Source organism: Botryllus schlosseri, chromosome 7 (genome assembly GCF_051294905.1).
Source record: "Botryllus schlosseri isolate E-star chromosome 7, Bs_hap1, whole genome shotgun sequence".
Taxonomy (NCBI): Eukaryota; Metazoa; Chordata; class Ascidiacea; order Stolidobranchia; family Styelidae; genus Botryllus; species Botryllus schlosseri.
Genome location: NC_137242.1, coordinates 26,387,921 through 26,400,473, shown reverse-complemented (window position 1 = coordinate 26,400,473; position 12,553 = coordinate 26,387,921). Strand labels below are relative to the sequence as shown.

The 12,553-nt window shown below is 41.0% G+C and overlaps 2 protein-coding genes across 2 annotated transcripts; one reads left to right on the top strand and one right to left on the bottom strand.

The window, feature by feature from the left end:
- The first annotated feature begins 629 nt into the window (after positions 1-629).
- LOC145443516 (uncharacterized) lies at positions 630-1,670 on the top strand. The gene has a single exon (XM_080321474.1). It carries the CDS (start codon positions 630-632, stop codon positions 1,668-1,670), a length of 1,041 nt encoding a protein of 346 aa, XP_080177600.1.
- Positions 1,671-9,079: 7,409 nt separating this feature from the next.
- On the bottom strand, positions 9,080-11,401 carry LOC145442598 (uncharacterized). Its single transcript, XM_080320554.1, has one exon. The coding sequence runs from the start codon at positions 11,324-11,326 to the stop codon at positions 10,136-10,138; it is 1,191 nt and encodes a 396-aa protein (XP_080176680.1). The 5' UTR covers positions 11,327-11,401; the 3' UTR covers positions 9,080-10,135.
- Positions 11,402-12,553: the final 1,152 nt, after the last annotated feature.

Sequence of the window (12,553 nt, the reverse complement as noted above, 5' to 3'; positions counted from 1 at the left end):
TGACTCGACTCGAGTCAGACTCGAGTCACGATTTTTTGATGACTCGACTTGACTCGAGTCATTTTCTCAAAATACGGAAATGACTCGACTCGACTCGAGTCAATCTGTGTATTGACTCGACTTGGACCCGAGTCATTGCGCCTGACTCGAACCAAGTCATATGACTCGAGACTCAGACGGCCAAGACCGACATTTCATTGTAATTTCGAAGAAGAGTGAAGTAACCACCCTATTGGGATAACCTCTATTGGTACTGGTACTTAAAATGCGACCAGAAACTGTTAAAAGTTAGGAAAATTAGATAATCATAAATGATATATCATAATCATATATCATCATAGTATATCATATCATAACCATTCGATATCACCAAACAGAGTTGTAAAAAGTGAGTTTAACAAGACTTTAACTGGAAACTGAGCAGTCAACACAATGACTTGGACTCGGACTCGAGTCATAATACCATGACTCGGACTCGCACCTCTGCTCGATGACTTGGACTCGGACTTGACTCGGTGGTGAATTGAAAATGACTCGACTTGACTCGAGTCAAAACCTTAAAAGTGAGAATGACTTGTGACTCGTAGCTTTGTGACTTGGTTACAACCCTGCTATTTTCTGTGTTCGGCATGCTCACAGGGCATTATCCCGTGGCCGGGTGGTTGAGAACTGCCTGCAGTCATGTAAAACGCCTTACTAACGAGATAGCGTGGGATGCGGTAATACCGAATCCAGTTAGGCATTTGGCTGAAGAAATCTTGACGAAGGTACGAGAGAGCGATCCAGTAAGAGGTGACTGGAGAGTATGTCGTGATGGCAGAGCGCAAATATGGTGTGATGCGAGCAATATGGCGGTGGCATGCTGTTTGGCAGTAAATGGGAAGGTTGTCGAAGATGTAGCATGGATGAGGAAAGAGGACGACGGAACGCATATAAATGTCGCGGAGCTCGACGCTGTCGTAAAGGGATTGGGTTTGGTGCTGAGATGGGGTTTCACAAATGTGGAAGTTGTGACCGACTCGGTCAGTGTGTTCCATTGGGTCACGTCAATATTGGAAGATTCGCGCCGACCTAGAGTCTGTGGGCTAAGTGAAATGATTATTAAAAGAAGATTGGGAATTATCGCACAGCTCTTTCAGGAATACTGCATGATGGTCACAATCCGTTGGGTACCATCGTCGGAGAATCTCGCAGATGCACTAACGAGAGTACCGCAACGCTGGCTAAAGAAGGTGTGTCTTGGAGTAAACCGGCGTAATGAGAGCGTGATTGAACAGGTACGGACTCTTCATAACGTGCATCACCTAGGTGTGACTCGGACGCTTTTTGTGGCCAAAAGAAGCATCGGCGAAGCCGTTACTCGTGATGTTGTTCAACGAGTAATCAATGAGTGCAACATCTGTCGCAGAATTGATCCGAGTCCCATGAGATGGGAACACGGGCAGCTTTCCGTTCCCGTTGTCTGGGAGCGCCTGGCACTTGACATTACTTACGTCAACACTCGACCATACCTGAGTTTGATCGACTGCGGGCCTAGTCGATTTGCGATATGGCGGGCGGTGCGAAATGAAACGGCCGATAAAATCATCCAGATCCTCGAACAAGTCTTCTCGGAAAGAGGTTCCCCGAGTGAAATTCTGAGTGATAACGGACCTTGTTTTACTAGCTAGAAAATGCGCCAGTTTTTGAACAGTTGGGGGGGGGGTGGAACATGTGTTCAGCTGCGCCTACCGGCATTCTGGAAACGGTATTGTGGAGCGGAATCACAGAACTATCAAAAGAATGGCCGCGAGATCTGGAGGTAGTGTTGAACGAATGGTGTATTGGTACAATCACATTCCGAATTCGGAGGATATTGTGCCTGCGGATAAGGTGTTTCGCTATGAATCTGGTTTGCCATCTTCAATGATCCGCGCAAGCAGAAAGAGATTGGACCGACAAAATAGTTCCAACCCATACCGAGTCGGTGATGTAGTGTTCGTGAAGCCACCAAATGATCGATGTACTACTCCATGGAATAGAGGTGTCGTTACCAAGGTTGTCGCCGACGTGGTGGTCGAGGTTGACGGGATGAATCGACATCTTTCTGACGTTAGACTCGCCGTCGGGGATCTACTTAACCCACCAGGAAGTGTTACGACACGCGAAATCGACTTGAATTGTAGCAGAGGAGATGATGTCATTGATACGGAAAACAGCGGTAACTTGGGTGAAGCTAATGGTCCAGTCGGTACGGAAGAGAATATCACCCATGGGAATAACTCAGCTAGGTGATGACAATGTCGACCAAGATATTGAGAGAAATAACTCTGAACATTCGCGACCAAATCGGGATCGAGCGCCGCCACAATGGTTGGCTGATTTTTATGTAGGCTAGATGTTGAGTGTATCTGTTCTAATAAGAATGAGTGATTTTTTACATTTTGATTTGTTCGCGCGTAATGCTTATGCCTTGTGATGATTGCATATACCATGCAAGTTTTAGCCTTCAAGTACGAAGTCTGTATGCTACAAATTCCAGTTATCATCGCTTTCGTCCTTCGTTTGAAGCACACCCACACCGCAGTTTTTCGTTTCTTGTATGCCAGTATGTTTTAGTTGTGTGATACACTTTGTGTGCTTCTAATAGCAAACGACGCGTGTTATTTTGTTCAGAATTAGCCCGTTGGCCAGACAAGTCTTATATAGGCTACACTGCGGGGTTACACTAAAAAGCTTTGAATTTTGTTCAGTGATCAATAGATCACGGGGGTAGGAAGACCGAATGACTCCCCGTCCCCGTCAATATAGATCACAGGCTTCTATATCGAAATTTAACTTTCAATTTGATGTATCGATATGTGTACACTAGGGCTGTTCAAAAATAGCTTTTTTTCCTGAATCTCGCGGGTTACGTGATTAAATCGTTAGGTTGCCTTAAAAAACGACGCACATCAAATTTTAATTCATTCCAACCAATATTCGCGGATTTCGTAGAGTTTAAAAATTTTGAATTTGCCTGAAAATGCAAAAAAATTTTTTTTCAAATTCTCCTTTCAACCTTATGAAATTGTTGCGCTATCTTCAAAAACGATGGAAAACAAATTTGACTCAATTCGAAGCCGTAGAAGTGGAGTTATTTCAGTTTTTCTTTGTTAATTCTGGGATTGTGATTGTGATTAACGTAATTATTATGTGTGTGCTCCCGACGCTCCTGTCACGCGATCGACAGAACGGGCTCGAAGGCGAGAGGACTGGTTGTGCGGTTTTTACTGAAACGTTTTAAATACATTGAACTATATTACAAACAACAATTCTATTCAAATAGTTATAAATGTGATGATTCTATTCGTTCCAGGCCTAAATTGATACAAGAGTAAATCGCATTTGGACGATGTGTGTTTATTGTCAGTCTGGAGGATCGGCTCACTTTCAACAGGACAATTCATTCCACGCAAAATAAGGCCTACTTACAAAGACATGGAATACCCCTATAAATGCTGCGGCCCGCGGCGTCGTCCAAACTGGAAAACTGGCCCGCAAGCACATTTGAGTTTGGGACCTCTGGCTTACACAAATGAGATGGCGAGGGGGGCCTATATAAACCTCCAACACTTAAGTATTAGGAATTCTGGAGTGGACCTCGATCGGGATCGGACTCGAACTAGGAACCCATTGGTGTTGTAGCTGTGGATTACACCACTACGCTATCTCGCCATGCACCTACCCAACCCTAATGAATTGATATCTTGGTAAATTTGGGGTACCGCGTTTATCGAGCGCCTTTAAATCTTGCACCGTGTGTTGATGGATCAGAGAGAAGCAGACATAGCGGCACCTGTATCACAATGCTGTTCTCAAATAACCATTGTCTTAATCATCATCGACGAAAATTGGCTTTGAAATGACATCGCTGTCGTTTAGGGTTACCATATTTTGGAAATCTGAAAAGAGGACAATTTTTAAAAATTTTCAGTCCTACAATACCGGAGGGACATCCTGAAAAAATGGTAAATTTTTCCCACTTCGTGTTCGGTTAACTAATAAAAAAAGGTCAACTTTCCGGCTCAAACCCTGAATTACAGTTTTTCTTTCACATTATCCGCTAGTTAACTAAACAAAAGTCAGGTTTCCGGCTCAGCTCCCGAAATAGCCGCCGGAGCGTTACTTTAGTGCCTACTTCTGTATCTAAGTCGCATTTTGCCCTATATTTAACCAAAATTCTCAGAAAAGCGGACATTAAGGCGCCCACCGAGGACACTTTCTAAAAAAGTCAAAAAAGAGGACGTATGCTAACCCTATTGGTGTTGAAATACATTCATTAAATACTATTTATTCCTTGTATATGTGGATAAATGGGCGAATAATGTGTCGATTCAGCAATCTGGCCCGCCAAGTAGGCCTACTTAATTTTCCTATATCCGGCCCGCCAACTGGAGAAGTTGCCCGCCCCTGATATAGGCCGAATAAATACTTCAGTCGGTGATCGTCGCCGACTTTCATTGTTTCATATAGTGAAATTAAAAGCGATGTTGTCACGCTCTTGAGTCTTAACAATAGTCCGACGGCCAACATTTAACGAACACAAAGGCACAGGTCTGGCTGTGTTTCTCTGTTGTGTGAATATACTGGATATTGTTTCGCTGCAGCCAGTACAATGCTATGCGTAGCAGACGGAGAAAGCATGCTCTCTGGAGTTTATATCAAACAGTTTGTACAAGCTCTTCGAGTGCACGTACAGGTACGAAAGAAGGCTAAGTGTAACTATTGTGCCAGGGAATTTGAAGGACAAATTTCGCGGATGATGAAGCATAATCAGGAGTGCAACAGGACCCATATTAGCAGCAAATGCAAATTCGCTCGTCCAGTGCAATTGGAAAAGGACGATGAAAGTGAACGCAGCTCGAGCGTCGGGAGCAGCAGTCAAACAGCATTGCATCAGTTTTACATGGGTGCTTTTAATCAGGCTGCTACTAGTTCTGCTTACGAGCACTTAGTTCTTGCACTGATAAGCGGTAATGTTCCGTGGAATATTTTGAAAAATGATCATTTCCAATAATTCTGTCTCTCGATACAGCCAGAATTTAAAAGACTCAGAAGAAGCAAGGCTTGTTTGTCGGTATTACCGATATTGCATGCAAAAACCAATGCATCTATCCAATCGTTCGTCAACAGGGCGAAGCATCTGACGATGGTTTCAGACAGTTGGACAAGTCCGTCTTGTCAAAATTATTCGTGTTGGATAATAATAAATGAAAATGGCGGAAAGGAAGTGCTCGCCGTAGAGAAAACATGCCCAACTAAGAAGAGCGAGGACATTGCTCTTGATGTGATGAGAATGACGAAATCCCTGAACGAGATGTCTGATTCGTCGAGTGGGCAAATACACTTTGTGTCTGACAGCGCAAGTGTCGATGTCACGGCAAGAAACCTTTTAAAAGAGAATAAAGATTCAGGTATCACATTGACTGGAGCTTGTTTGGCGCATCAATCAAACCTTCTTGTGAAGGACTTGATGAAAATTGAAGGAGTATGGAAAATAATCGAAAATTGGTGGTAGTTCGAGCCGCTTTGTGCAAATATTACGGACGAGAAACCGTCCCGATGTGGCTGCCTACCGAGTCAGGATGGTACTCCTTTGCGACCTCGCTGGAACATATTCTCAACATAGGCTACAAACCGCAATTCAAGTTTTGTTCGTCGAGGAACGAGGAAAGCCGTACTTACAAAGTAAAAGCGTCACCTGTGTGAAATCAATAATTTATGATGAATCGTTCTGGCGAAACACACAAGAAATATACAAACTGCTCAAACCATACTGCGTGATCACGAGCCTGTCATAAATTGATTATGCATCCGAAGGGCTCATTTGGACAGTTGGACCTGCATGGTTGAAGAGTTGCACATCATCTAGTGCGTTTCTGCACCCCAATGATAGAAGGATTCATTGGTTGATAAAATGAAACGAAGGACCAACTACATTGAGCCACACCAATTCGTGTCGTGGACTTTGGATCCAAGAGCGCGAGGATGCAGCTTAAATCAGTCAGGGAGGCGAAAGAGACCATATACGCTTCAACTATTCAAGGATTTGTATCCTTTGCGATCGACTTCTCACGAATTTGTCACGCAATGGATGGCCTATGATATGAAAACAGGTGTCTTTCATGGAGACAGCTCAGTTTTCGCACCCTGCATTACAGCAAATCTCATGATCTTTTGGAGTGATACGTACATGAGGATGCACCGGGCATTTCTATGTTAGCCAAGACCTTTCCTATCTTGCTCACCGCATGTGGCCTCGTGTGAACGACTATGGTCAGCAGCAGCTGCCACCGTTACCATGTCAAGAAATAGGCTAAGTTGTGGAAGTCTAGAAATTATTCTGAAGATTAAAAGTCACGATTCGCTTGGAAAGTCTGACTGTCAGAAATCTAAAGACTTAATAAGAAAGTTTAATAGAATACTTGCGGAGGAAGAATCTGAGAAGGTTATCGATGAAATCAGCGAAGCCGAGGAAGTACCCAGCGAAACTGACGATGATGATACATACTCTACGACTCTTTCGAGTCGTGTAAATGGTATATTCAGTCGACTTGAAGGGCGGGAAGATTTCGTAACTCCGTCCATGATGCAGGATGACTTAAATATTTATGGACAATATTGACGATGATGTCGTAAAAGTAAAGCAGTTGTTGCTCTATGCTGCTCAGTGTGCCGTGGAAGCCACCCAGTGATTTTTATTTCAATAAAATATTCGTTGAATACAAGAATTTTCTTCGAGCATTCCATGCCGTGCAGTCGCAGTAATCACTGTATCGTCATTTTAGAAGGTATTCGTCATCATTATGATATCATGGGTAGAAAAAAAATGTTTTAAACATGTGTGTTTTGAATTGATTTTTGTTTTAAACACAACCCTACGTACACTACATTACTTTGTTGAAGTGCAGGAAGCACGTCTTTGCGTGTTGAAGGGAGCAGTTGCGCAGTCGTAGAAATCACATTGGTTTTGACTGTGTCGTAACACTTACTGACCGCAGAAATCAATTGTTTTTCAATTGTATATTGAAGTTCTGTACCTCCAAGAAGCTCTTATCATCTAACCATTAAACATATGATTAACGATGGCATGCAAAATTGTTTCATTGTGGCACAGCTCGAATTATTCACTATGCATGAAAGATTGCCTTTCTAAAATCCTTCCTTTTTCATATTTTATCAGTTTTTATAACATGGACTCTCTAATAACCTAATATGTATGAATCATTGAAACACGACATATATCCCATCATGTATAATTAAAATTTAAATTAAACAATCGAAGTGTACTAATTTTCTCATTACACACTGTACTGATTACAAGCACACACACTATCACTACTAATAGAAATTGGTCATAAACGAAATTTAGGAAGTAGTCAAACAGCATATATCTAGTCTACATGCACTTAGTCAAGTATTCAAGGTGCGGGACTTGCAGTCTTTCTTAATCATTTGTTCGACCCAAGCAGCTAAGCCAGTGGTTCCCAACCTTTTTCGACCCATCGCGCTGTTTTCAAGGTCAACACCGATCATCGCCCCCCAAATTTTGTGTACCGAAAATTGGGCATACAAACTGTAACGTGGGTTGACTAAAAAAAAAAAGTCAGCCGTTTTTGATGCGTCATCGCCCCCCTCGCTATTTTCGCCCCCCGTCGCCCCCTTTGTCCATTTTCGCCCCGTTCGTCATTTTCGCCCCCCTAGACCGCCAAATCGCCCACGTTCGGAACCACTGAGCTAAGCTACACCACAAATATTAACTTATTTCTCTGGATTCCAGCCATTCACTCATTAAATTGTCAGGTTACCCTAAAATCGCTGCACACCAAATTCGGTTCAATTCCAAGAAGTATAAGGCTCCACAGATCCAATTAAAATTTTTAATTTATACGGAAAAATTAAAAAAAAAATTCTATCAGGATTGTTTCGCGTTTTAGACATAGCAATAGCGACGGTTTTGGGACACCATAGGAAAAAAATCCCTAATTTCTATCTCAAACGACTTCAAATCCGAAATGGCATTACCCAAAAGGATATTTCCACTCAGACGAACATTCTGGTGATGCGACTCCTGTGGTTTTAGCGGAAGTGGAGCGAAACTGTCTCATGATTCCCTAATTATTAAAAACAAAACAAATTAGGTTGTCAATCATTTTGAAATTAAAAGGTTTCGCGGAACCCCTGAAAATGCTTCGCGGACCCCTGGTTGAGAACCACTGTTGTAGTCAGTTAAATTAGAAAACTTTCCATATTTATTTTCATTAAATGAATGCAAAACTTTTTTTTCTATCGCAATGCTTTTATAGGTCGGAACTGAGCCGAAGGGAGCAACGTTTTTAAACACCGAGCAATTTTTGAAGGAAGCCGGAAAAATTTGAAGAAAGAAATTTGGAACAGCTTTGATCGACAGTAGACCGCAGTGTTCCGTTAATTTAGCATACGAGGTAACATCCATTTTATTGGTGGCAAATACTCCGATCGGTAAGGCATAGAATTTGTCCACCTACGCTAAAATATCCTGCTGTCGTCGACTTTCACCGCAATTTTGAAATTCATATATGACCCGCTATTCCAATATTAAAAATCCTGCCATCTGCATTAGACTTGGATGATATTATCTACGCATTGTATTCTTCTGTCGTTCACAAGAAATGTCATAGGATGCGGGTGTTGCAAAATTTAGTAATTGAAACAGTTTGTCTGCTGGTGTCAAATAACTACCTCAACATGCATCTAATAACTTGCATGCCAGCACTGATTTCATAATAATCTCCTACGTTCCAATAATCTTCTATGTGGCAACTGCGTGCGCACATTGCGCAGGAACGCGTATCTAAAATTCCTCCAAACACTTGAACAACATGTCTATGATCGAGTTCGGCCGAACTAGAACTCAAAGCCCATTGGAGTCACAACACCGGTGGAACCGCTAGGAAGTAGAGACAATTCTCGGTCAAGTTTATGCAAGTAGACGAACTATCTCCTGGGATACGGAAACACGAAATCTTGGTGCGACCGATATCCTAATATTCACTACATGTCTCGAAATAAATGAACGTCTCAGGCGGATTGCATTTAATAATTTCTAATATAACCATCCAAAAAGCCTGTTCGAGGAAGTTAATCAAGCAAATCATTTCCCACGCAAACCAGAGTCATGATATTCGAAGACAGAATCATAAGGGTATTTTGATTACTCCGTTAAGTAAATATATTCTCACAACACACACCGGTAAGCACATCCATACGATTCTGAGATCAATATGTCGAGCAAGTTCTTGGTACAGAAATAGTTCTAACATGATTTTGAGTTTTTGACATCATTGTGAATATTCAGACATCTATTGAAGTGCGATGTTGTAGTTCAGTGGTTCTCAAACTGAGGGCCGTGCAATTTATTTTAACGTTTATAAATTTCGACATGTTCGACATGTGACACTGTAGCTGCAAGTGCCATTTCTAGTGTATGGACACTGGACAGGAACGTTTGAGTTAAGCTTGAGTGGGGTAATAAACGGGATTAGGCACCAAAATCGCTAAAATATCTGTGTGCTATGTGCCGACATAGCACATGATTATCTTTAACAAAATATTAAACTGGAATTTCTTTCGCGCTTGGCGCGATTCACCTCCAGATCGTAATCATTGCTCCATGTATAGTCGGATTTCCATATTTGAGTAGTATCTCAACGGCCATACTACCTTATATACATTTGGATTTCAAACATTCTGGTTGCATTTGGATTCACATTTATGATTCTTGACACGAAAATGCACGTCTGTGTGAGCCTTGAGGTTACTCTTCTCAGTAAATTCTTTTCCATAAACGATACATTTATGATACTTGACACCAAAATGCCGATTCGTGCGAGTCTCGAGACTACGCTTCTGCGCAAATTGTTTTCCACAAACATCACATTGATGATTTTTGATACCACCAAGCATATTCATGTGGGTCTCAAGGTTAGGCTTTTGCGTAAGTTCTTTTCCACAAGCACCACAGACATGATTTTTCAGACCAGCATGAATAGTCATGTGTCTGATTAGTTGCGTCTTGTAGGTGAATTCTTTTCCACAAGTATCACAATTATGATTCTTGACACCTAATGCCAATTCAGGTGTGTTTCGTGTGAGTCTTGAGACAACGCTTATGAGCAAATTGTTTTCCACAAACATCACATTGATAATTTTTAATACCACAATGCATATTCATGTGGGTCTCGAGGTTAAACTTATGCGTGAATTTCTTTCCACAAACACCAAATACATGATTTTTCAGACCAGCGTGAATATTCATGTGTCTCATTAGGTTACACTTATGCGTGAATTTCTTTCCACAAACACCACATACATGATTTTTCAGACCAGCGTGAATATTCATGTGTCTCATTAGGTTCGATTTGTAGGTAAATTCTTTCGCACAAATATCACATTTATGATTCTTGACACGAAAATGCACGACAGTGTGAGCCTTGAGGTTACTCTTCTCAGTAAATTCTTTCCCACAAGTATCACATTTATGATTCTTCACACCAAAATGCCAATTCATGTGAGCCTCGAGACTACCCTTCTGAGCAAGTTGTTTTCCACAAACATCACATTTATGATTTTTGTCACCGCCATGCATATTCATATGCCTCCTGAGGTTGAACTTATGCGTGAATTCTTTTCCACAAACACAGCACACATGATTTTTGACACCAGCATGAATATTCATGTGAGTCTTCAAGTCCGACTTCTTAGTAAATTCTTTCCCACAAACATCGCATTTATGATTCTTGGCAACAGCATGAATATTCATGTGATCCCTTAGGGTCGTCTTGCAGGTAAATGCTTTGCCACAAACATCACATTTATGATTCTTGACACAGGAATGCGTATTCATGTGAGACTGGAGGCTGAACTTTCGCATAAATTCTTTACCACAAACAGCACATTTATGATTCTTGACACCAGCATGAACATCCATGTGATGGCTTAGGTTCCACTTCAAGGTAAATTCTTCCCCACAAATGTCACATTTATGATTCTTGACACCAGAATGCATAATCATGTGAGTCTTCAGGCCCGACTTCTTAGTAAATTCTTTCCCACAAACATCACATTTATGATTCTTGACAACAGCATGAACATCCATGTGCTGGCTTCGGTTCCACTTCCAGGTAAATTCTTCCCCACAAATGTCACATATATGATTCTTGACACCAGAATGCATAATCATGTGAGTCTTCAGGCCCGACTTCTTAGTAAATTGTTTCCCACAAACATCACATTTATGATTCTTGATACCAGAATGCATATTCATGTGATGCCACAACTTTATGGATTTAGTGCCGAAAACCTAATATATTTTGGAAAACTGGGTTAATTATGCATCATTCGTTTACATAGTATTTTCCACAGAAGAATATCGTAAATAAACAAATAATTGACGTCAACATATTTGTGACACCAACATAGATTACACAGAATAGCTCATGCTAATGCCTGAATGAGTAGAAAGATGAATGTGCGCAGCCTGTTGAAAAATAATGGGGCGGGGGTTAAAATAAAAGGGGGATCGAATTTTTTTGGTTTTACCAAATAACATCAATTTATAAGGGACAAGTACATGCGTATTGCGTAAATGCCGATCATACAATCTCCCCGTGTTGATGAACTTACGCTTATGATAAGCTTGCTAACGAGTCTGAAAGTACTGTCAATTAGCGAGTCAACGATCTCTCGTGAACAATTAAATATGCGCTGACGAAGGCGTATTACGTAGGTTCGACGGCGATATGCGCAATTCAAAATGCCCGAGTCAAGTTGTTAGGGAATCTGTTCTATAATGACATCGCTTTGAGGTGGTTTAAACTTTTCTCACCTTTTATAACTCAAGCCTTGACATACGTCTTCGATGGTTATGTTCAAGTGTTAGCGGAAATCAATCGCGCCTTTACGCTCGCACATGTTTGCGGACATTCGATGTCATTCAGTTTCGCGATGCCACTCTTTCACCATCGATAACACTGGGCAACACATATTTTAGGCAGACAAAGTAAGACTGGTTTTGTGGGTTCTGAATAGCTCTGATTCCAAATATGACCTTAGTTTTTTTTGAAATTGGCTCTTGTTTCAGAGAAAACCCATGGAGCTATTTCGACCCAAATCTCCCATTTTCGCTGTAATGGCTAGATAGAAAATCGGCTCAGTCGTACTATAAAGTTTAGAAATTCATTTTACTCTTCATTTTACATACAGAAGACTCTTTTAAATCAAAATACAGCAACATCACGATATTTAGGGGTATTACATTTATCATAGTTATAGACTTTCACGGATATAATGTACATATATGAACTCCAGTCATGTATATAAGTATTTACCTAGATACTCAAATAACGTGGTATTAATTCAATCAGTTTTATGTCAACCAAATATTGTAAATTTGAAATAATCAGTTGGAATATAACATTATTCATTTATTTTAAAGCACAATTGTTTTTGTACGATTTTCACCTGTAAGCAATTTAGTGTAGTTTCTCGAAAT